The sequence below is a fragment of the Cydia splendana genome, chromosome Z (assembly GCF_910591565.1).
Source record: "Cydia splendana chromosome Z, ilCydSple1.2, whole genome shotgun sequence".
NCBI lineage: Eukaryota > Metazoa > Arthropoda > Insecta > Lepidoptera > Tortricidae > Cydia > Cydia splendana.
In genome coordinates this window covers 31,347,548-31,370,771 of record NC_085987.1, presented here as the reverse complement: position 1 = coordinate 31,370,771, position 23,224 = coordinate 31,347,548, and the positions used below count along the sequence as shown (strand labels likewise).

At 36.5% G+C, this 23,224-nt stretch overlaps 1 protein-coding gene across 1 annotated transcript in view; it reads right to left on the bottom strand.

Annotated features, from left to right (window-relative positions):
• Positions 1–21,157, bottom strand: part of LOC134804776 (protein scabrous) — a 35,903-nt gene extending 14,746 nt beyond the window's left edge. Inside the window, exons 1-3 of the mRNA XM_063778005.1 lie at positions 20,729–21,157; positions 9,243–9,408; positions 6,346–6,513 (exon numbers count right to left, since the gene is read on the bottom strand). Of these exons, the coding sequence (XP_063634075.1) occupies positions 6,346–6,513; positions 9,243–9,408; positions 20,729–20,913 (519 nt within the window). The 5' untranslated portion in view covers positions 20,914–21,157. The remainder of the gene's footprint in view (positions 1–6,345; positions 6,514–9,242; positions 9,409–20,728) is intronic.
• Positions 21,158–23,224: the final 2,067 nt, after the last annotated feature.

Here is a 23,224-nt window from a genome sequence, read left to right as displayed (position 1 = left end):
GAATTTCCTAAATTATACGAAAATGATATATAACTTGCCCTAGTTGCTAAGAGCAGACAGAAATTTAGCACAGATTGGACCTGGGGAGCCGGTACGATCTCGTGAACGTAGTGATTATATTCTCTTTGATCTCGTGGCTACCGGGCCAAATCAGCTTTTTTTACCCAAGGAACAATCGTACCTGGGGTCCGGTTTTTGAATTTCGACCGCTCGATCTCGTGTATTTCGTTCAATAATATCTCCAGTAGTAGGCATTTTAATTCTACTAATAGAATTGAAAACGAGTGGTCAATACTCGTACCACTAGATTCGTATTTCAAAAATTAGCATTTCGCCGTTATCCACAGATTATCGAGTGACGAAATCGAGCGATCGAAATTCAAAATCGGCCCCCTGCATCGCCTGAGAATGAAATGCATACTTTTTGCACTTACTTCCGTCAGTATTTGGCAGAAACCTAAGTAGGTACTTAATGGAACTAATGGATGTTAGTAGTATACCTACTTGATACCTACTTAGTAAGTGCTTGGGCCCATGTAGTGTTCATATTTAGGGCCGAGCATCCGCATTCAAAAGTAATTGCATTGCGCCGAGTACCTATTGATATAGGTAGATGGAGCGCTGCCCGGTTCGCTGACCCTATTTTTTTCGTTTTGTATCGCTCTCGCGACGCTCCAATAGCGATCTGTCAAAGGAGCTGTCCACCTGTGCGAAATCAAGGTTATTTAATTTATGGCTGATAATTTATTTATATGTTTTTGCTGAGTAAGCAAATGGTTTAGGAAAGCATTTTTTTTAAACAATACCTTTTCACCGCAAAGGTTTTCGAAAGTTCCATTTAGTACATGTGTATATGTATGTATGTACCTATATACATTTATATATATATATAGGTGCTTTTAATTACGAATAAAGCATATTATTTTGTGAAACATTATTATTTTGATAAACGTGGTTGTCGGGCCCGAAGCCTATTTATTATTTAGAACCAAATAAACGCCTGTTGTTCTGAACTGAAATATATCGAATAGGTACCTACAATAACGATTTACTACATTAATTTCTACCTAGTTAATATTTATTTTTCTATAACTTATTACACGACTGCCCAAAAAAAGAATGTACCTATTGTACAAACTTTTTGTAATAAGGTTTACCGATGAACAGCTAACCTAACAGTGCGGGCGATGGTACCTATTTAGGATTCATGCTTGTAAAGTATGCCTGTAAGTATGTGAGTTTCTTTATTTTTGAATTATGTTTTCAGCGCGTTATTTTTGTTAACTGACCTTTGCAATACAATATACACCGCATTACGGAAAATATTCGCCACGTATATATGTACCAACCTAAATACTTAGGTATCCAATTTTTTTAATATTAAATACCCGAATCACCGTGTAGTGGTTGATTAAGATAAGATCTTAATCCGATAATGAAACCGGTCACTGAGAGATCTGGCCGCAGTAATTGCATTGCGTAGGTATTATGTAGCACATCGCGATGTATTTCTCTGAGACGGTACAGTACGCTCGCAGCGTTTCATCAAACAATCGGCCGGCCATGCCAGTCCCAGAGTCCGCTTCGCAGTGCGTGCGACCTTACGAACTTACGAACTTGGCGATATTCAAACTCTGAACAAGTTATTATAGCTAGGTACTCAATTACGAACGCAACGGTCGCCAACGGTTACGATCACGGACCGTGAAGAGGGATAACACCTGTTATTAAAACTCCTCGACAAACAATAATAGACTTTATAAACATGATACAGAAAAATAAAATTTGTAGCATAATGATTGCTATAATCAAACAAACTCGAACTCATAATGTATGCCATATTTTAATAAGGCAGTAAATAGGAACTAGGCGGGGTGACTTTGTGCTCGTTCAGTCAGAAAGCGAATAACAATTCACTTTCGCTTAAAGTAATAAGGGCAGGTTTTACAAGTTCACCACTGTACATATAGCTAAGAGTTATTGCCAAGATAAGTGTGAAGAAATAATTAATTAATTTAGTAATAATTATTTAATTTAGTACTTATCCTAAATATGTATCTTCCAATGTACTTCGTTAAAATAAGTTCAACATTTAATTAAAAAATAAAATACCTAATAGTTATTTATTGTCCTTAATTATTTATAATTTTTACCCCTAATTCAACTCAACTGGTGACCGAAGAGCTGGCAGCTTTCTCGCACAACGTTGACAGCATTGCGATACAACTATTATTGGATACAACAAGGAAATGCCGCCAGCATCCTTGGTACAATACCTCAAAAGCCTATTTTAGATTTAAGTTAGTTATTAATTTAGTTTAGAAATTGTACTGTACTACCTCTGTATATATCTAATATGTAAATAAATGATATAATAGTATTAGCAATTAGTAGGAATGGTTAACAAGTTCACCACGGAACCTGAAAGCTACATATAATGTTTAATTAAACTGGTAGAAATCAAAACGGCATACATATACCTACTAATTGTTTTAAAATTGTTATGCCTGTCTAAACCCACGCATAAATTCCCCACTTATAAATTGCGCGCCTTGTGACAGGAATCAAATTTTCTATAGCGCATAGTCAATTTCATAAAAGCAAACTGAATACTGTACGAGTATATGTGGAGGGAAGAAATAAACTCCCATCGACCCCGCGAGATGTTATCGCTCGATTATACATTTTCGTTATTCTATAACGTTTCATACTTTCGCCAAACTACACCAGAGCCTATCCAATTTACCTATCCCATTGAAAGCAGTAGACCTGCCGATACACATATGTACATAAGCATAATATATTTGAGTGATCATCCTTGTTCTATCTATCCTACGCTGGCGGCTGATGCAATTATTGGTTTGGGAACAGCACGCATCGTAGGTATATCTTGTGACTACAAGTAGGAAGGTTTCCGTCCAACAATAAATTAAAATAGGCAATTACGGATTTTAATCTATCTAAATAAAAAACGAAAATAAGAAAATGCGTACTATACTAGACTATACAAAACCACTTAGTATTGAGCTGGTATCTACTTAGTAAAAATCAAAATCATGTCAGCAATTTATGCTTCATATGATGCGATTCCCTATTGTGAGATGATGAGGGTTCAACGGGTCCTCTACGGACGAACTGAAGCTCATCTTTAGAGAACACATTTAAAAAAGGGTCAGAGCATTAGGCTTTTGCAGTTATGATAAATGGTTTTATAAATGATGTTGGCAAAGTAACATAAATAGAATTTCGATAGGCACCTAAATTATATCCTGGGTACATTGATAACTCTCAACAAGACGTCGTAGCAATTTTTAACTGTCAGTCGAAAGCTATGCAAAAAAAATATTAGGGTTACAATAAACTAAATTGCTGGTTGAAGTTTATCGTTACATAACTAGGGCCCGGAATTTTGGGTGCGGCTTTTGACAATTTTAGGGAAAGAACACCGCTGTTTATCGATAAAATCGAGATTTTTTTTATTTGTATCGTTATTAATAATACCTCACACTTTCTGATGATACGTACCACATTTCAAAGGTCGATGATGCAAAAAGGTCGAAATATCGGAAAACTTAATCCGTTTCATTTGCTTTATTGAAATAAGTATTTTAACTATAATTACGAAAACCTTTATAGTTTGTAACGAGTTGATAAGCTATATAGGTAGGTATTAGCTCGCAACTGCTATTTAATTTAATACAAGTTAACCGTATTGATAGAGTAATAAAAATAAAAATAATTCAATAACCGGGTCAGTAAGATATCTATTATGCCTAAAAAGTGACTGGAGATGAGAAAATAATGAATCCCGGAAAGAAATAAATGGTGCATTCGTACAATTCTCACTTTTTGGGAACGTTATAAATTAGCCAAAATGCTTTGTTTCAAATCAGTAATACGCTGTTATTATATAGACAGATAATTGGCCGATGGAGTAGCATTAGTTTCATTTGTACCTATGTAGTTTATATTTTACAAGGCTCAAAGCAAAAAAGCGTATAGGAAGCCTCCCAGCTTCCCCTATAGTTGCACCAGCGAAAGGAATGCACAATGCCTATTTAGGTATATATTCTTATTTAATACTCGTATTATCCTTTATCATCAATTAAATTTTTGCCGATTGTCGTGCAGTGCGGTTTCGACTACAACAGACGGACATAGGCTTTGTATAAGTATAATAGTATTATTTTTCTGATAAGTGGGTCAAAACTCTTTTGGTTGTCTTGTTTTTGTCCCAAAAAAATGTGACGGTGTGGAGCTTTTTGTATGGGGTGAGGTTTATTTTTCTCATATGAATTATATAATCTACCTACAGCTAGAAAGATATGCAATTAGCACTCGGCTACAAAAAAAAAAAACTAGTTATGCACAGTATGTAGGCAGTATGTATGATATACAGTGTGTAAATTACAATGAAAATATTAACCATACAAAATAATTCGACCCGCAATGTCAAGCAACCAGCAAGCAACACACCGAGATGCGAGCTTTTTAAAGTAACTGCAAAAAAGCTCGTATCTCGTAATGTCATGTCATGTTATGTCTAGCAATGTTTGCTGTAAGTCCATTGATCCTCGGTAATTTTCAAAAAATAATTAGGTATGTTGTCATTATTAGGTCTTCTTAATTAATGATTACACGGATTACATTCTATATCTGGTTTAATTTATCGCCCGTATTGGATTTACACACTGTACCGTAAAATGGGGTGAGTAGGTGCAAAACTGACATTCAAATCTGGATAATATTTTATTTTTACATATGCAAACTGAATGGTGTATATGTCGCAGTCGGATCGTATAATCCGCCGTATTACATTACGGCTAGCCGTTTTCAAAAACAGGGGCGTTTTGAAATGCGGCGGTTTAACGATTAGCCGGATTGAATGCGGCTGAATGAGAATCCGCCGGAATGTATTCGGCGCCATACGTTCTTCAACACGGCTAGCCGTAATGTAATACAGCGAGTCATTAGCCGCCGCTTTGACAGTTTTTAGTTCCCATTTTTAACACCCGTGGCGCTGCCTGACAAACGCTGGGGTGTCCATCAAATCTGGAGTTCGTCGGACTGTTTCTTTTCAAAAAACATTTCTTTCGCAACTTAACTAGACGGAGCCCCGCGTTCGCGGGGCTCCTATTTCTGAGCGGTTTGCCCTTCGGGCATCTGAAGCTACCTAACGAACCTAACCTACCTACCTATTGATTTAGTGAGACGTCCGTGAAAACATTACACTTTGGGGAAAAAAGCGTAGGTAGGTAAGTAGGTTAGGTTCGTTAGGTAGCTTCAGATGCCCGAAGGGCAATGCGGGGCTCCGTCTATTTAAGTTGTGAAGGAAATGTTTTGGAAAAGAAACACATGTAGTGCGGTGGGACCATGGTAAAAATAAATTAAATTGCAAACATTGTCAAACTCCGGTTACGTAGGCGACCGAAAGAACTGGTCACTCTACAATCTAAAATAGTAGTACGATGCGGCTAAACGTTGGCCGCCTTATTGAAGAACGTATCGCAATGACAATCCGGCTAATCGTCGAACCGCCGCATTTCAAAACGCCCCTGTTTTTGATAACGGCTAGCCGTAATGTAATACGGCGGATTATACGATCTGACTACGACATATATAATAAGTGTTCCGGGCGTTTGTATTTTAGTTTTTATTTCATTTTGGGTAGTTCCATTTCATAACTTTGACGATAAACAGGAAATCCCACCTCACCCCGTAGTCCCTCGTATTTGGGGTGAGTTGGGTTTTCATACAAAGGTGATTTTGGAAGATTGTTGGATTGATTTTTTTTTATTATGAGTATTACTACATATAGCTCCATTTTAAATTGGAATACATTATTTTTGTAGCAGTAGCCTTAAAATCCCATCTCACCCCCCTTTCATCCCTTCTCTCCCCATTCATAACCCAACTCTCCCCGCGGACCCTACTCACCCCATTTTACGGTATAAGTACAATATGTTCGTCAGATTTAAGATAAGCAAAGCAACTGATGTATTTTTAATATGTTGTTACTCTTCTGGCTTAGTTTTAGTACTTACGTACACGTACCTACCTATCAAATATTATTGGTAGCCATTTCTTGCTAAAATGTATTTCATTTCCGTCCATGTCAGAAAATAAACAGAATAATTTATGATACACTGTGCCGGGCTCTAACGAGCCTAAAAAGTTTGTTTATGATTAGTAAGTACTATGTATCTGCTACGTACAAGAAAACGCATATTAGGTTTCACGGCCAAAGCGCTCGGTCGCAGCTTCGAGTGTCGGCCTTCTGTTGAATGCACAGGGCACGGTACGAGACTGATTACTTGAATAATTATAAATGGAATGGTCACTCACCTCCTTGGAGAGGGAGGCGATGAGCGCTCGGTGCTCGGCGCGGGCGTCGCGCGCCTGCCGTGCCTCGTACTGCAGCCGGCCCACCGCGCCGTCCAGCTTGTCCACGCGCGCCTCCTGCGTGCGCGCCAGCTGCCCCAGGTCTGATGACTCCACTAAAGCTTGCTTCAGCTATAACAAACAATTTTTCGATGTTTACCCCGCTGATCTTTGTTGCGAGTAGACCTATTCACATAAGTCGGCATTTTTGAATTTAAATTTATGAATATAGACAAGCAACAAATAGGAAAAACAAGTTGAAAAAATGCCTCAGTTCAGTTGCATTTCGCATTTTTAAATTACGATGCAAATTCGTTGATGAGAACCTCGTGTACCACACCATAATGTACTTACATACGTTAAGTAAAATTTCCGAAAAACAACATCCTTCTTCTTAAATAGGTGACTTAAATAAAATTTAAACTAAGTCTTACTTACGGAGTACCTAATTAATTACTTACAAAACAGTGAATTGATTAATTACTTACAAAACAGTGAATGAGCTATTTGTTTGGCAAACTATCGTGCTGGCGCGGTAAACTTTCTCCTTTGAATATTGTATTTAATGCAATTTCAACTAGACCTTCGAGAAAGTAGGTATACCTAGTACCTACAGCACCCATTTATTGGTAATTTAACAGATATGTAGGCACAATGCACTATTGCATATATACATACTACTAGGTATCTAATACTACTACACCGTTAAATCGGCATCCACGCAGCCAGGCAGCGTACAGGCACATGAGTGAGCAAGCGTTATTCAATAGTTATTTGTACTACAAGATATCAAAGTTTGATATTTCTTCGAGTGCTTATTTTGAGTCCCGTGCAAGCGAAAGATTCTATTTCTATAATAGATTCACGAGCGTAGCGAGTGAATCTAATTTAGAATCTTGAGCGTAGTAAGGGACTCAGAAGCGCACGAGATGTAAATAACTTTGATCTCGTGTAGTACACAAAATTTTTCACCTGAGCAGTGAGAACATTCCTATTAGACAACTTGAAAAATGTAGTCCTTCTTCATCACTTAATACCTGCACTCATGTTTTCTTAAGATATACAAACAATTAAGTTTAATTACCGCAATCGAACACAAAAACAAAACGTAATAATAAATTTCATTAAAATAATATGGAAATAACGAACATCAACTGACACCTCAACTTTTTTTTTGTAAAAAAGAAACTTTGTAAGATGCGGTCCTAATTGCGGATACGTACTATTTGTCAACTATGGTAGAAATAGAAATTCATAAAAGTAAAATAGTTAATTTTGCGTGATAATCTGTGTATTTTTTGAGTTCATCATTTGAATTGTACAATAAAATACCTAAAATCTAGTATTTTATCAGTTTTTATCAAATCTTAATTGGAAGGATTTATGGTGCGGTGTGGTTGAAAGGTTGAGGATGATTTGTCCCAGACAATCATAAATTTATGAAAGCATCTGTTTAGGTTTCTGCATTAAGTTTGGTGTCATTATCGAATAAATTAAAAGAAAAAAAAAGAGAAATGGACTAATAATTACATTATTTCGTATTTTAAAGACTTTGCTGCCTATATATTTATAAACACTCTTTAACATTGCTTATGCTCGGTGCACAACGTAATCTGATTTAAGGGACGTAGCTATACGGAGGAACATAATTTAAATATTAGTCAATATTTACATTATTAATTTGTATTTTGAATATTTAATTACCTAAATGATTTCTGTCTTTTGATTTACTCGAAAATGCCACCAAACTTATTGCAGAAACCTAAAGAGGTGCTTGTATAAATTTATGATTATATGGGACAAATCACCCCAACTTTCATCCCGACCATATCAAAAATCAAGGTGGATCTCCTTCCTAAAATGATCTAAGGGTTCTAAGAACTCACTATGTATACTAAAAACTCTGCAAAGGGATCTCATCATCATCAAACGCCGTAAATTGCTTAGCTGTAGCTCACATCGTTGTATCTTGTTCAATGAGCAGTCGAAAGTAGGTCTACATTTAATTTTTTTTGTTCACATTAATGTATAATAAATATACCATATGTATACTTTTTATAACGAGGAATAATAGGGCTTTTTCATGAATTTTTTATTTTTTGTGTGCATATTAAAATAGGAAAAATATAGGCTTTTATTCGGAAAAAAATTAAACAGAAAATTTTTATTTTTCATTTATTTCAAATTATTTATATGAAAGCGTATAAATTAAATATCAGAAACGAATTTAGCGTCCTTGAGTTACACGAACATGATACCAAACTTGACCACATAGCAAAACTTCATTTTTTACAAATTTCGGGGGGCACGCCCCCCTTAAGTCAAAATTTTGCATCAAAAATTCGATTGGCTCCCCTTCCTACATCAATCTGTGAGTCAAAAGGAGCAACTCTGCAAAAGGAAATCCCATCATCATCATTTGCCGTATAATTAAGTGAACACCAGGGACTATACCTGATTTTACGGTACCTATTCAAAATTTGGGTTTAAAAAAGTTCTTAAATTACATATCTTACTAGAAAGAGGTAGCCGAGGCCAGAGAGCCGTAGTGTAGTCGTATTGTAACTAGGTGCCTACATAGTGCTTAGAAATAACAGTGTGTCTAGAGGACCTACCGCGAACCACGAAAGGAAACAAAAATGTCGTTCGTGGTTCGCGGTAGGCCCTCAGGCTCCAGTATTCATGCACAGTCACTACGAGTAAGTTTGGTAGAACTGAACACGTGGTTATGGTATGAAGTGCAGCTGTCGCAGAAGCGCGGAATTGTTGAGCTGTGCGCACAGCTCCTGCAGCGACGCGCGCGCCCACTGGAGAGTAGTTTGCTCGTTCTGTAACTTTGGTAGAGCTGAACACGTGCTAACCTCATTGCGTATGACGTGCAGCTGTCGCAACAGCGCGGAGTTGTCGAGCTGAGCGCGCAGCTCGAGCAGCTGCCCGCGCAGCTCCTGCAGAGACGCGCGCGCCCACTGGAGAGTCGTTTGCTCGTTCTGTAACTGGCTACCCGTTGCGGGAGCCGATGACGTTTCCCTGTGCGAAACAATTTGTTAACATCATAGTTACCAAATAATACTAAACATTACCTAATATAGGTACGGGGGTTACTCGAAAGTACTTAATTTACAGGTTATTGATTTTGTGGTTAAAATATAGGTAGGTAGTAGGTACTTAATTTTATAACTTTAAATTGGTTAAAAAAATAGCGTTCAATTATTCAGGCATTTTACAAAATTGTTCATATGATCGCTTGCTATCAATTGAGTAAAGTTTGATCACAACGGCACAGGCTATGCTGTGTAGGTAATGCATATGTTAGTATAGTACCTACCTATAGTGAACAGTACCATACCATAGATATTAGGCTAATCAAATTACATTTTTCCAGGAATTAATTCCCCGCAAGCTGGAAATCGTCTTAATACCTTCATTTGGTTCTAAATTAGCGTAATCAGAGTTTGCTCCATTCCAGGAGTTGTGGGAAAAAATTGTGCACTTTTTCAGTTTTTTGCTTGTAGTTCAAAAACGGTATACGTCCGACGGAAAATTTGCTCTAGTCATGATAAAAATTGATATCTGAGGATCCGAAAAATTCTTTAATATGAAGTTGTAGTCAAACATTGTAAATAATGGCCGCCACTTTGAATTTCTTTTTTTTTTGTAAAATCGTGTTAAAATCCGATTTTTTTTACCAGTGTCTGATTTACAGCCATCTTGCTGGTAGTGACATTGATTTTGACGGTGGGCTCCTTCTACATCGAGTGGTTTTGTCATTTAAAGGTAAAATGTATCTTCCAAGGCTCCCAAAATTTATCCACAACTGGGATGGAGCATTTTATCTAATTTGATTGGCCTTTATAGGATTCGTCTAGGAGTCACTTTAGCCGTAACTGAATTGAGAAAAATATTCCAAGCACATAAGGGCGGCCTAACGTATGGCCACGGCCGCGGGCCGCGGGCCGGTGCCGCAGGACACAGTTCCGCAACATCGCACGCGCACCGGCGTGTCTCCTGCTTCTGACTTCCGCTTCCGTTACACACACTATTATTGTTATAATTTACCATCATATAACATGAGGGGCTTAATTAATAATTAAATCCCCATTACAGTAGTAGGTACCTAATATTTTATAGGAGTCGTCAGGAACCTTTGGTCAAATAGGTACCTATCAACACTGATAAGATATCTACAGGAATCCGAAACTCACTTGTAATATACAGTGAAGCATAAAACGGGTACAATATTATGCTTTAAGTGAATAATAAAATTCCGACCTAAAAATGTTATCATTGTCCAAACACATCTGTTCATCGGTAACTAGACAAGTTTATCAATATTCGAAATACTTCCGCTAAACATTAAAATAAATACATCAAGTGTAAAAATAAGACATCCATGATGTATTTGCACTTTTTTAGTGTGTATGTTTTGGCAACTTTTTGATCTTGTATGTGTTCACTTTGGTGACGCCTAGGTACATACAGATTTGGTAGCGTATTATACTCGTAGGTACTCGTCAGTCAATCTTATTACCATTTTCACCCTTCTCCACAATACCATATGTGAATAACCTATAAATAGTATTAAAAAACATCGTTCAACTCAAATCAGAGTAATATTTTATCCCACATGCTCGGAAATAGTTTTTGTTCAATCATCATTTAAAAGTCAATTCTACCAGCAAACATAAGAAAACAACTCAAAATTTGCATTTGATTACTTTGCCTCACATGTGAATAAAATGCAACTTTGCTATCAGTTTTTGAAGTGCAAAGTAACCTTTCCGAGCTGGTGTGGTGAAAATAACTATTTTTTGATTGCCAAACATAGTGTAACTATTTAAAACCAGTTATAATAGCATAAATTTGTTTTAGGAACCACAGGCCGATTTTAAAGTTAAAAAAATAATATGTAGGTACCTACTTATAATATCTATATTAGTAAAGTTACAGAAAAAGCCTTAATGAATTATAATAATAAACAGTTTTTTGTTGAACAATATAATTGTTTACGGTATCTACCTACATAGAAATCGGGAAATGTGACTCCATGCCAAGAGCCCATCCATCGTCATTTAATATTAATTGTTCCATTAAAAATTTTTATTCGATTCGAGTAAAAACAACATTCTAATTGTCTGAAATTGGATGAAGTAAAATAAATACAAAAAACCGTTTGCTCTCCAACGTAATAATAATAAGGCTGGGGCATAAGCAGGTAGGTTCCCATTTTTCCAACCTATTTTATTGTAGCAATAATCTCCATCCAGGAGAGGGCGACTCCTATTTCAGTAGCATTATTGAAATTAAAAATTTGGGAAGAAGTTTAGAATTAATTTTTAAGAATCTCTTTAATTATAAACGATTTTTCAGTACAATATAACCATTAAGGGTTATCGAATATAATATAATAATGTTTAATAACGAAACTTTCGTGTTCTCGTTTTCAAAAAGCTATCAAAGTACATCAAAGAGACTAAATAGAACAGATGAGTTCTGTAATAATGAAAACTTCGATGTAGGTAGCGTTTAGATAATAATATATCTAACATGAGTTACCAAACCTACCTACTTATTAAAATGACACCTGGGTAGTTCACGTACACCAGGTAGGTACGTTGCGCAAGTAGGTACAATAAAGTTGTATGGGCAAACTAATACCTGCATTAGAATGTTTTGTTTAGAACACGTAATTAATGAACAGATGTGGATCGCAGCCGGCCGGAGGCGGCAAGTTACCTTCTATTAATCTCTAAGCACACCCACACCCCCAAAGAGCCGCGTGCCAGCCCAAATATAAATTTTATCAGTAAATTGAGCCTTTTGAACATGTTTCGGGCCTTTTAAAACTTTTTTCGACGCCAGGTGCAAACCCGCCATGTGCTAAGCGGCCGTTAGAAAAATACACTATGTTAAACTTATTCTCATTAAGTCTCGTGGGCCACAATGATATTCCATTTTGTTCTTAGAAACGTGTTTTAACAAATTCAATACCTACTTAGAATGCCTTGTTTTTTACGATCCCTCTTACAATGTTGCACATGGTCATATTTTATCGGTAGCTATTACATACTTCTTTTTTTATAATTTATATTGTGTTATTATAATTCTTATGCAGGTGCCCCTTAAATCCTCGTACATATAACACTATAGTATGCAACGATGTATTTAGCCTGCCAGGACACCTACAAACTTTGGGCCCAATGTGACTCGAGAAAGTGACCTATGGTGTCAACTGCCCGCATGAGTGAGCCCCTATTTTTCATTATATCTGAGCTGGCCATCTAAATCTCTTTTTTTAAACTATTTTAAAGCATAGTTTTTATGGTGTATATGTATTAGTTCGTTTTTAGGGTTCCGTACCCAAAGGGTAAAAACGGGACCCTATTACTAAGACTCCGCTGGCCGTCCGTCCGTCCGTCCGTCTGTCACCAGGCTGTATCTCATGAACCGTGATAGCTAGGCAGTTGAAATTTTCACAGGTCACTATAACAACAAATACTAAAAAGTACGGAACCCTCGGTGGGCGAGTCCGACACGCACTTGTCCGGTTTTTTTATTCAATTTTTAGGCGTGTAGGTTTTGTTGATATTTTACCTAGTGTTTGATTACCATAAAAAGTTAATCCATCTATGTATATACTGTAAGTATCCTTACCCACAATATAAATAAAAGCAGGAGCCGATAAATAAACATATAAATATGTTGGATGGTCTTGTTTTTCGTGATTCCAAATTCGTTGTGCGTGCGGTACACGCGCGCTATATTTCGCTGGCTACCGGATGTGGGCTCGAGACCATCACTTCCGGTCGGGGTATAAATAAACATCACGTTATGGCCAGATGTTTGCCCCTATTGGAGTCATCAACGACAAGTTCCAGTTGGTTCAGCGCCGCTTTTGCGCTCCCCACTCGGAGTCGGAACCGTGGTGTAGTCGGAACCGCGACCATACGTGGACACCGGAGTAGCGTAGGTATGTATATTAATGTAGTTATTTTTCATGTCTACGAGTATTATGTTAACAAACATGTACTTATGTATAAATACTTAAGTTTAAAAAAAATACTTACAGTATAAATACCGACGGTAGTTAAATAAAATTAAGAATCTTGGCCACAATATCGCTCGGTGCATTTATTCCCCAAAATTATTGCAAATATACGCCCACTTTGTCAAATATCATCAAGTGTCTAATTGTAAAATAAGAATGAAGTAAATAAACTGGATTTACATCAAGAAACGGTATTCTCGCAAACAGTAGCCGGGTTCAGGACTAATTATTTAAGCATCGACCAGTGGGTGGTAAAAATAACGGTAATCGACGGTAAAAATAATAATTGATGCTATAAAGCCGGACCGCAATTATCTTGACCATCTGTTCCATATAATAATTGCAATGAGTCAAAAACTTCTGTATAAATAAACTAAAACATACCTACACTCAAACCTAGCTGGATAACTTACACTACCTATCTCTATCTACTTAACAGATAGATTTTCTGCATTAATACTTTTTGGCATGATATATGTATTTAGGCAATAAAGTTTTTAAATATCTATCTAGATTATGAGAAAAAAAAGAATTATCCATGACACGATGTATTGCAATCAAATTGCAATTCACTAGGCACCTAGCTAAAGTTTGTATACAACCTCAGTATATGCCTGATGTCAACGGTGAAGTTTCTAGTGAAATTAAAATATAGTCCCCGATGGTGTTCACTTAATTATACGGCAAATGATGATGATGGAATTTCCTTTTACAGAGTTGCTCCTTTTGACTCACAGGTTGATTTACGAAGGGGAGCCAATCGAATTTTGGGGTGCCCCCCGAAATTTGTAAAAAATAAAGTTTTGCTATGTGGTCAAGTTTGGTATCATTTTCGTGTAACTCAAGGATGCTAAATTCGTTTCTGATATTTAATTTATACGGTTTCATATAAATAATTAAAAAAAAGGAAAAATAAAAATTTTCTATTTTATTTTTTTCCGAATAAAAGCCTATATTTTTCTTATTTTAATATGCATACAAAAAATAAAAATTTCATGAAAAAGCCCTACTGTTTCCCGTTATAAAAAGTATACATATGGCATATTTATTTAACATTAATGTGAATAAAAAAAATTAATGTAGACCTACTTTCGACTACTCATAGAACAAGATACAACGATGTGAGCTACAGTTAAGCAATTTACGGCGCTTGATGATGATGAGATCCCTTTTTATTATACATAGTGAGTCCTTAGAGCCCTTACATCATTTTAGGAAGGAGATCCACGTTTATTTTCGATACGGTGGGGATAAAAGGTGGGGTGATTTGTCCCATACAATCATAAATTTATGCAAGCACCTGTTCAGGTTTCTGCAATAAGTTTGGTGACATTTTCGAGTAAATCAAAAGACAGAAATAATTTAGGTAATTAAATATTCAAAATACAAATTAATAATGTAAATATTGACTGTTACTTAAATTATTTTCCTCCGTATAGCTACGTCCCTTAAATCGGATTACGTTGTGCACCGAGCATAAGCAATGTTAAAGAGTATTTACAAATATATAGGCAGTAAAATCTTTAAAATACGAAATAATGTAAATATTAGTCCATTTCTCTTTTTTTTTTCTTTTAATTTACTCGATAATGACACCATACTTAATGCAGAAACCTAAACAGATGCTTTCATAAATTTCTGATTGTATGGGACAAAATTGAAGGGTGGGGACCCTTCCAACCACACCGCACCAAAAATCAAGGTGGCTCCCGTTCCTAAAATAATATAAGGGTTCTAAGGACTCACTATGCGAAAGGGTATCTCATCATCATCAAACGCCGTAATTTTCATAGCTGTAACTCATATCTTTGTATATTTTTAGACACAAATATGCAATGTGTATACTTTTTATAACGAGGACTAGTAGGGCTTTTTCATGAAATTTATATTTTTTGTGTATATATAAAAATAAGAACAATTTTGGTATTTATTCGGAATTCTTTTTTTTTTTTTTTTTTTCAAATTATTTATATGAAACCGAATAAATTAAATATCAGAAATGAATGTAGCATCCTTGATTTACCCGAATATGATACCAGTCTTGCGCACATAGCCAAACAAATTTTTTTACAAATTTCGGGGGGCACCCCCCTTAGGTCAAAATTTTGCATTATAAATCCGGTTGGCTCCCCTTCCTAAATCAATCTGTGAGTCAAAAGGAGCAACTCTGTAAAAGGAAATTCCATCATCATCATTTGCCGTACATCACACTTTTTTGTCGTGAGCGCCACGGACTAATAGTCTGGCAATTCCATTTGTCAGTAGTGAAAGGCGACAAATCTTAAAACTGTAGGCGTGAACGTTATTCTCCCATACTTATTTCAGTTAGGTACAAACGTAGGTACCCATGTAACACAGTACCTATTGGTCACCGAAGTGGCATGTACGTAGGTACCCATGTAACACAGTATAGGTCACCGAAGTGGCATGTACGTAGGTACCCATGTAACACAGCATAGGTCACCGAAGTGGCATGAACGTAGGTACCCATGTAACACAGTATAGGTCACCGAAGTGGCATGAACGCGCGCGCGGATCTGATGCCCCGGTTCGTGCCCCTTCAGCGCTCGCTCTCGAACTCCACTCTACGACTTTATATCACGACTCGCGTGCCCTCACGCCTCACTCGAAGCGAAACGTTCAACTCGAGCCCCATTTATCTATTCGCTGAAACTGTGTATGTGGGCAAGCTTTTTGAAGCTTTACAATTAAATATCTGGGAGACCGAGCTTTGCTCGGAAAACTTAAAAATGCGCGTTTTCTCAGAGATAAGACATAGATATTTAGATAGATTTTTCGCCCCCGAAAACCCTAATATAGCAAATTTCATCGAATTCGTTTCCGTGATCCCCGAAATATATAAATATGTTGTACCTACAACAAATGCTCGTTTAAAGGTTTAGATAAGATATTTAGGGATGTTAACAAATCTTGAATTTTATAATATATTTGATATAGGTACTAGAATAAGAAAGAATAAGAATAAGAAACCATTTATTGCAACACAAAAAGCACACTGGTTACATAATATAAAAGATTTACCAAAGAATTTGTGCGGCAAAAGGAACGGGCTCAGCATACGCCGCGTCAGTCATTTCATTAGAAATTGCCTGCGCAGCGCTGATTTTCAGTCCGTCCCCTTCACTGAACCACATTATCATTTATACGGGTTAGTGGAAATTTACTTGTATGTACATCCAAAGCATAAAACAAAAAAAAAGGAACTACGAAGATAACACATCTAGTCAAAGTAGGTACTACACTTAGTTAAACCGAGATCAGAAGCCTATCATCACCGATTTTTAAAGAAACCTTATATTATACACTAGACTAATACCTACCGCCGGACCGGCCAAGACTTAAGGTGCGATTAAACTTTGATAACAAAAATTGGACTTCCATTTCTTAACGCCTACAAAATAAGAAAATTTTGAAGGTTTACGTATAAATGAAAGAATAATGCACGAAAGTCGATGTTAGCGGAATTTTTTACGAGCGTACAGCACCACTCGGCCACAGAAAACTCAATTTACAGAGCGACAACTACATACAAACAACTGCGATTCGACACTGTTCACTCGCTCGTGTGCAAGCCATACAGACGGCGAACACAAATACTGACAACAGTTTACGATTACGTAGTCAGGTTTTGTAAAAAAAGCCCCGAGAATTTAAGACCTACATTATATAATCATTTATAATATAAACAAGAACAGGAATACAAAACTTGAACTAACTACAATTAAAATAACTAAAACTATTAATTAAAAATACCTATCAAAATTTGGTGCTCTCGGGATTGCGATTGCAATTCTCTGCGCGCGAAACCTGCCCGCGCGGGGGTCGCCCTTTGCCTCCCTCATCCTTTTGCCTAGTTAGTAGTAATATGTACGTTCCATAACAGCAACAAACGCCTAAATTGATAAATAAAGTAGAGGGGCGAAGTAAGTAGATGTTAATTTTGAGTTGTGTTGTGTCCTCATGTTTCACTTTTAAGCTGTGATTTTGAAAGATATATATTGATTAACGTTTAATTGGATTTGATTTGTAATGTTTTACAGTCAGTATTAAATTTGCCTCGCGTTATAAATATTTTTGGTTTGTCTATTTTAGTTCTTTTTTAAATCACATTTTGGAATCGGAATAGGTACTGCCGCTGGACACTGTGTATAATTCTGGATACGAGGAAAGTGTACTTTATTAGCAAAAACATATGAAGCCGTTGCTCGGTAAGTGTATTCCTCTGTGTTCCGGCATCATCGTAGCGCGCCGTAGCCGCTACGCAATATTGAGTAATCGAGTTACAACAAGGACGACGGCTATAAAGAATACGCTTTACATATTCTAAGTTCGTCTCTTTATATGCACACTCCAGCCTAATTGCAAGGGTTTTTGTTTAGAATATGGTGTCGAATCTACCACGAGAGTCAAAAGGTGATGAAAATAAAAATATACCTACGCAACTAATAGGTAATAATATTACCTATTACTTGAAAACTGAAATATGTACGTACTATTATTTATTTCCTTCGTATTGTCTCGGAAACGTTCGTATTTGTCATGCTCAGTACTTTTTGTACCGAGACTGACTGAAATAACAAGATACGTTCGTACGTTTCCGTGAAAATACGAAGGAATTAAATAATAGCTTGAGGCGAAATATTCAATCTGAAGGGAATTCGCAAAAAGAAATAAGACAAAACCAACCGAACTCCTAAGGCAAATAATAAAAGATATTATAGGCGCGACTAATCTAAGAAATTTAGCCCATACGTAACATAATATATCTCCATCAATGTATGTTGTATGTAGTTGAACTTGTTGATACGGCACTTGAGTACGGTAAATGGTGTCTGGGATTTACAATACTTATGTCAGGTACCTTTTTGCAATATAAGTTACGAAACCTACTTACCGTCGTTTATTGGAACCCCACGGGCCACGGTCGTAGATACCGAACTATATCTGGCAATATGTGATATAGGCAGATATACAAATACATACATAGTCAACACTGAAAGTTCATACGGCTCGATTCGGAAAATGAATTAGATTTCTACTAGACTTCAACAAGTTACGATACGGATAATTTAAAGATATTTGTAAGATAGATACTTCGAGCAACGCCGGCTTCCGACACGTCGGAAGGGACCCCCCCAAGCGATATCTTACCGTACTAATCTTTCTGCCATTTTTTGCGGGGGGAAAGGTGCACACAGTCGCACTTCTCACACACTTACATACAAAATCCAATCTGTAATGACGACACAAATACATAGAAAATGACACACGTCACAGACAAATCTTGCAAACCTCGATCTCTTTTTGTGTACGGATGAGTCACAAGTGTCACAACACGCACACTAACACATTTTCGTATATGTATTCTGATAGATGAGAAGTCGGATTTGTTGCTCGACCGATCCGCATTTGTATTGGGCAAGCAAAATCCAACAATTACATGAAACTAAAATATAATAATTGTGTTTAAATGTAATTAAACGTATGATATGTAAAAAAAATATTACATGTGAAATGTAACACCTTTTTTTTGTAAATTTGATGTCCCCGACCTCTTTTTACAACAAAAAAACCGAGCAACTAGGCCTTTTTTCTGCTGCTGTGTTCACGCGCGCGTCTGGACTCGTTCTAGTGAAAAATCCGAGCGCAACTAGTTTTATTACCCGCGCTAGATCAGTTGATCTTGTACCTAGGCAGAGGGGAAATAATGCGAATGCCGCCTCCTTCCGTGTTGCTCGAAGGATAGATATGTCAAATTTGACGTTTCCGCTATTCTGGAGGTCCTCTTGAACGATTTCGACAAGTTATGACTTAGATATCCAAGTCACATCTAGTCGATATCTAATGTAGATCTAGTTGATCTCTAAATCGTCTCAAGATCTTGTGATTATCTCGAAATCCGAATAGGCCTGTAGAGGCAGCAAAGAATATCATTTGGGGTTCTTCAAAACAGGAATGTACAGAATTCTAAAGGGTTGTCAAAGACACTTCTGATGTTGCAGGCGTAGGCTAAGTGCTACGGTAACCACTTACCATCGGGCGAGCCGAATCCTTGTTTGCTACCGACGACCTTATAAAATAAAATTTCCTTTGGGTATAATTGTCATGGATCTAAAGTACAAATGATGCTGGGTAGTTTAGAACACTAATCGGTACGACGATCTTCGGGCAACTAACTATAGTCGGATGTATACGTTTATTTATGGCTTGACGTTTCGAACGTGACGTTACGTTCGTGGTTACAGACAGATAAATGAACGTAAGTTTTACGCGATTAAGTCCCGTATTAGTTATAATTATAAAAGTATAGTCGGATGGTTTTAAGTAAAATGTCGGTATCCACTTGAGAGACTACTTGACGATGAATGCCATTGTTATCGTTTGTTAAAACCAAACCGTTAATTACCTGTGCAAAATGAAATGCAATAACAACAAAAGATTCTAAACAGATCATCTTTACCGCTTCAAGGATAGAGTTAAATTACAATAGCAAGTACTACGACGTACGTACGACTATACATATGTGCAAATTCGAGCCCATGAAACTTCAACAATTTTTTTTTTAAGTTCTCTCTACTAGACCTAGCCAGATTTACGATTTGTTTTCTTTTTGCGGTGGACCTTGGTATTTAGGGAGCCAAAATGGCAAAAACGGAATCTCTATAGTTTCGACATCAAAGTAGGGAACCCTCTATTATGCGTGTGTGTCAGACGACACACATCGGCCGGTTTTTAATTATCGACTAACCTAACTTATGCCTGAAATGAACAACAAAAGTATAAAATTCGCAGAGCTTTTATTCACACCAGTAATCATTAATTCGCAGTGCTGAAGCTCGGTGGAATAATAATATTCTTTCCGAAAGTAAGTAAAAAAATACTAAAAACATAAGAGTAGTACGAGTAGGTATAGAGTAGCTAAGCGTTAAAGTTTTATGAATCAAGGCTGGCTTTATAAAACTATTTTTCGTTTTGAATATTCGAGTGGAAATTTTATCGGCATCGGCCCCGGGCACTCTTGTCTGTCTCCAGCTAAGCCCAAAACGTGGATATAGATAGATACTTTAAAAAGTATACAGTCAACCTCAAAGGTTACTCTACATTTTAGTACTTGGTCGCAGTAAACCATAAAATCGTAGACAGATTTAAGAGGTATGTCGTATGTCAATAAAAAAAGATACAGTGCTGTTGTTCAGTTGTTTAATTAAAGGTTGACCATATATTATGTAAGTATGTACTTATTTTTACTATAAATTAAGTAAAAGTTTAAATAAAACTTACTTCAGCTCTTCGATTTCACGCTTGAGTCGCGTAACGTCTGTTAGGTGCAAAGTTTTCAAAATCTCGATCTGTTCCGCCATCGCCTTCATTTCATTCTTAATGTCAAATTCAGCTGCATCCACGGCAACCATACAACATGTTAAAGTCAAAGCCGCACATATCGTTAAGCACTTCATTTTCACCATCGTAAGTTGGTTGTTCTCGTAGCACGACGGGGCTGAGCGAGCGAGCGGCGCGACCGGCGGTTGGCGCGAGAGTGGCCCGCTGGACGCCGCATCCCCTTAAATAAACCTTGCACCCTGCGTAGAGCAGATGCGTTCAACAGTTGTTTTGTATCCCATAAGTCTACCTAATGTTTTTTCACGTTATTAAACAACATGCACTCTGTGCTAATGACACTTGGGAAAATAAAAACGTTTTCTCATCTTCTTGTCTCTAGATTATTTAGATTCGACTTTGAAAAATCCTTATAAAAGCAAGTTCTTTATGTAAACTTATTGCCAATACATAATAAATAAGTTGGTAGGTACGACATTTTAAGTTCGACACGAACCAGTGAAACCCTTTTCGGTGAAGTTCAATATTCAATATAAGCAGCTAATATTTTTAGGGTTCCGAACCTCAAAAGGAAAAAACGGAATCCTTATAGGATCACTCGTGCGTCTGTCTGTCCGTCTGTCCGTCTCTCATAGCCTATTTACCTACTCAGAAACTACTGGACCAATTAAGTTGAAATTTGTAGGTACACATATGTAAGTTTGTGACCCAAAGACGGACGGGCGGGAATGTAAATTAATTTTAAATATGGGGGGCACTTTCGTGGGGGGTAAATGAGATAATTAAAAAATAAAGTTTTTCAAACTACATCGTTTTATATATCAAATGAAAGAGCTCACTATGAGAATTGCAAATATATTTATTTTACATATAATTATAAGTAAATAATTTAGAAGATATTTAAGAAAAATACCCAAAAATGACCATTCCCCGCCCCCCCTTTATTATCCGAATGTTATCTCCGAAACTACTGGGTCTACAATTTTGAAAAAAATACACAATAGTTATTTACCTATACCTAGATAACAGGAAAACCTATTAGAAATTTGCAGTCAAGCGTGAGTCGGACTTAACTAATTACTTGGTTTTTGACCCAACCCCATGGGGGCTTTTAAATACATTTCACTCACGTTTCACATAAAAAAATACATTGATAAAAATTGTGTAATGTACGGAACCCTTGGAACGCGAGCACGACTCGCACTTGGCTGGTTTTTTCATCTGAACGTAACGTATGTATAATAATTGACAAGAAAGTTGCTACTAGTAGCAAATAAGTTTTTGGCAAAAAATTCATTTTTGGTACAAGTTTTTATCGCTGACTGTAGGTACTTTTTTTTCCACAGGCAACTAACACTCATCAAGACAATTCTAAAAACCCCAAACATAATTTAGGTTGCGTTTTTTTTTTATCACAGAGTTCCTATGGCCACCTCCTGCCTCCATCATCAGATCAGCTCGATAGTAGAGTTAGACCATGAAAAGTCTGCAGCGATTTTGATAGTCCACGCAGTGCAAAGTGTCATTTTAAACGTCAAACTTCTATGAAACTATGACGTATAAATAACACTTGCACTGCGTGGGCTATCAAAATCGCTGTAGACTTTTCTTGGTCTAACTTTACCACTTATTGCATTGTCACTCAACTTGGTGTAAAAATATTTTCCATTATGGCAATATCCAGAGGAAAATGGGGACTACATTTGCATGGAAAAGTGTGTATAAATACCTTCACTTATATTTTTGTTAAAAAAATCGATAGGTAGGTAGGTACTTAAAGTTTAACGCTTTCGAGTGAGCTTAATCGTTCTCCTGGGAAACCCCGAGTACCATTAATACAATACGGCACCATTAATGGAGGAATTTTACATAATGGAGAACCCAAACCCAATTCATAAAAGTTCTCCATTATTAATAATACATACATTTTAATCCAGAATTCTAGAATGCATATAATAGGTATATTATTTAAAGATTGGTTAGCCACCAAAACAATGTGGCAGCGAAATAGTCCCTGGTGTTCACTTAATTATACGGCAAATGATGATGATGGAATTTCCTTTTGCAGAGTTGCTCCTTTTGACTCACAGATTGATTTACGACGGGGAGCTAATCGAATTTTTGATGTAATATTTTGACTTCAGGGGAAATTTGTAAAAAATAAAGTTTTTCTATGTGGTCAAGTTTGGTATCATTTTCGTGTAACTCAAGGATGCTAAATTCGTTTCTGATATTTAATTTATACGGTTTCATATAAATAATTTGAAAAAAATGAAAAATAAAAATTTTCTATTTTATTTTTTCCGAAAGCCTACATTTTTCTTATTTTAATATGCACACAAAAAATAAAAATTTCAATTTCAAAAAATGAAAAAGCCCTACTATTTGTCGTTATAAAAAGTATACATATGGTATATTTATTTTACATTAATGTGAACA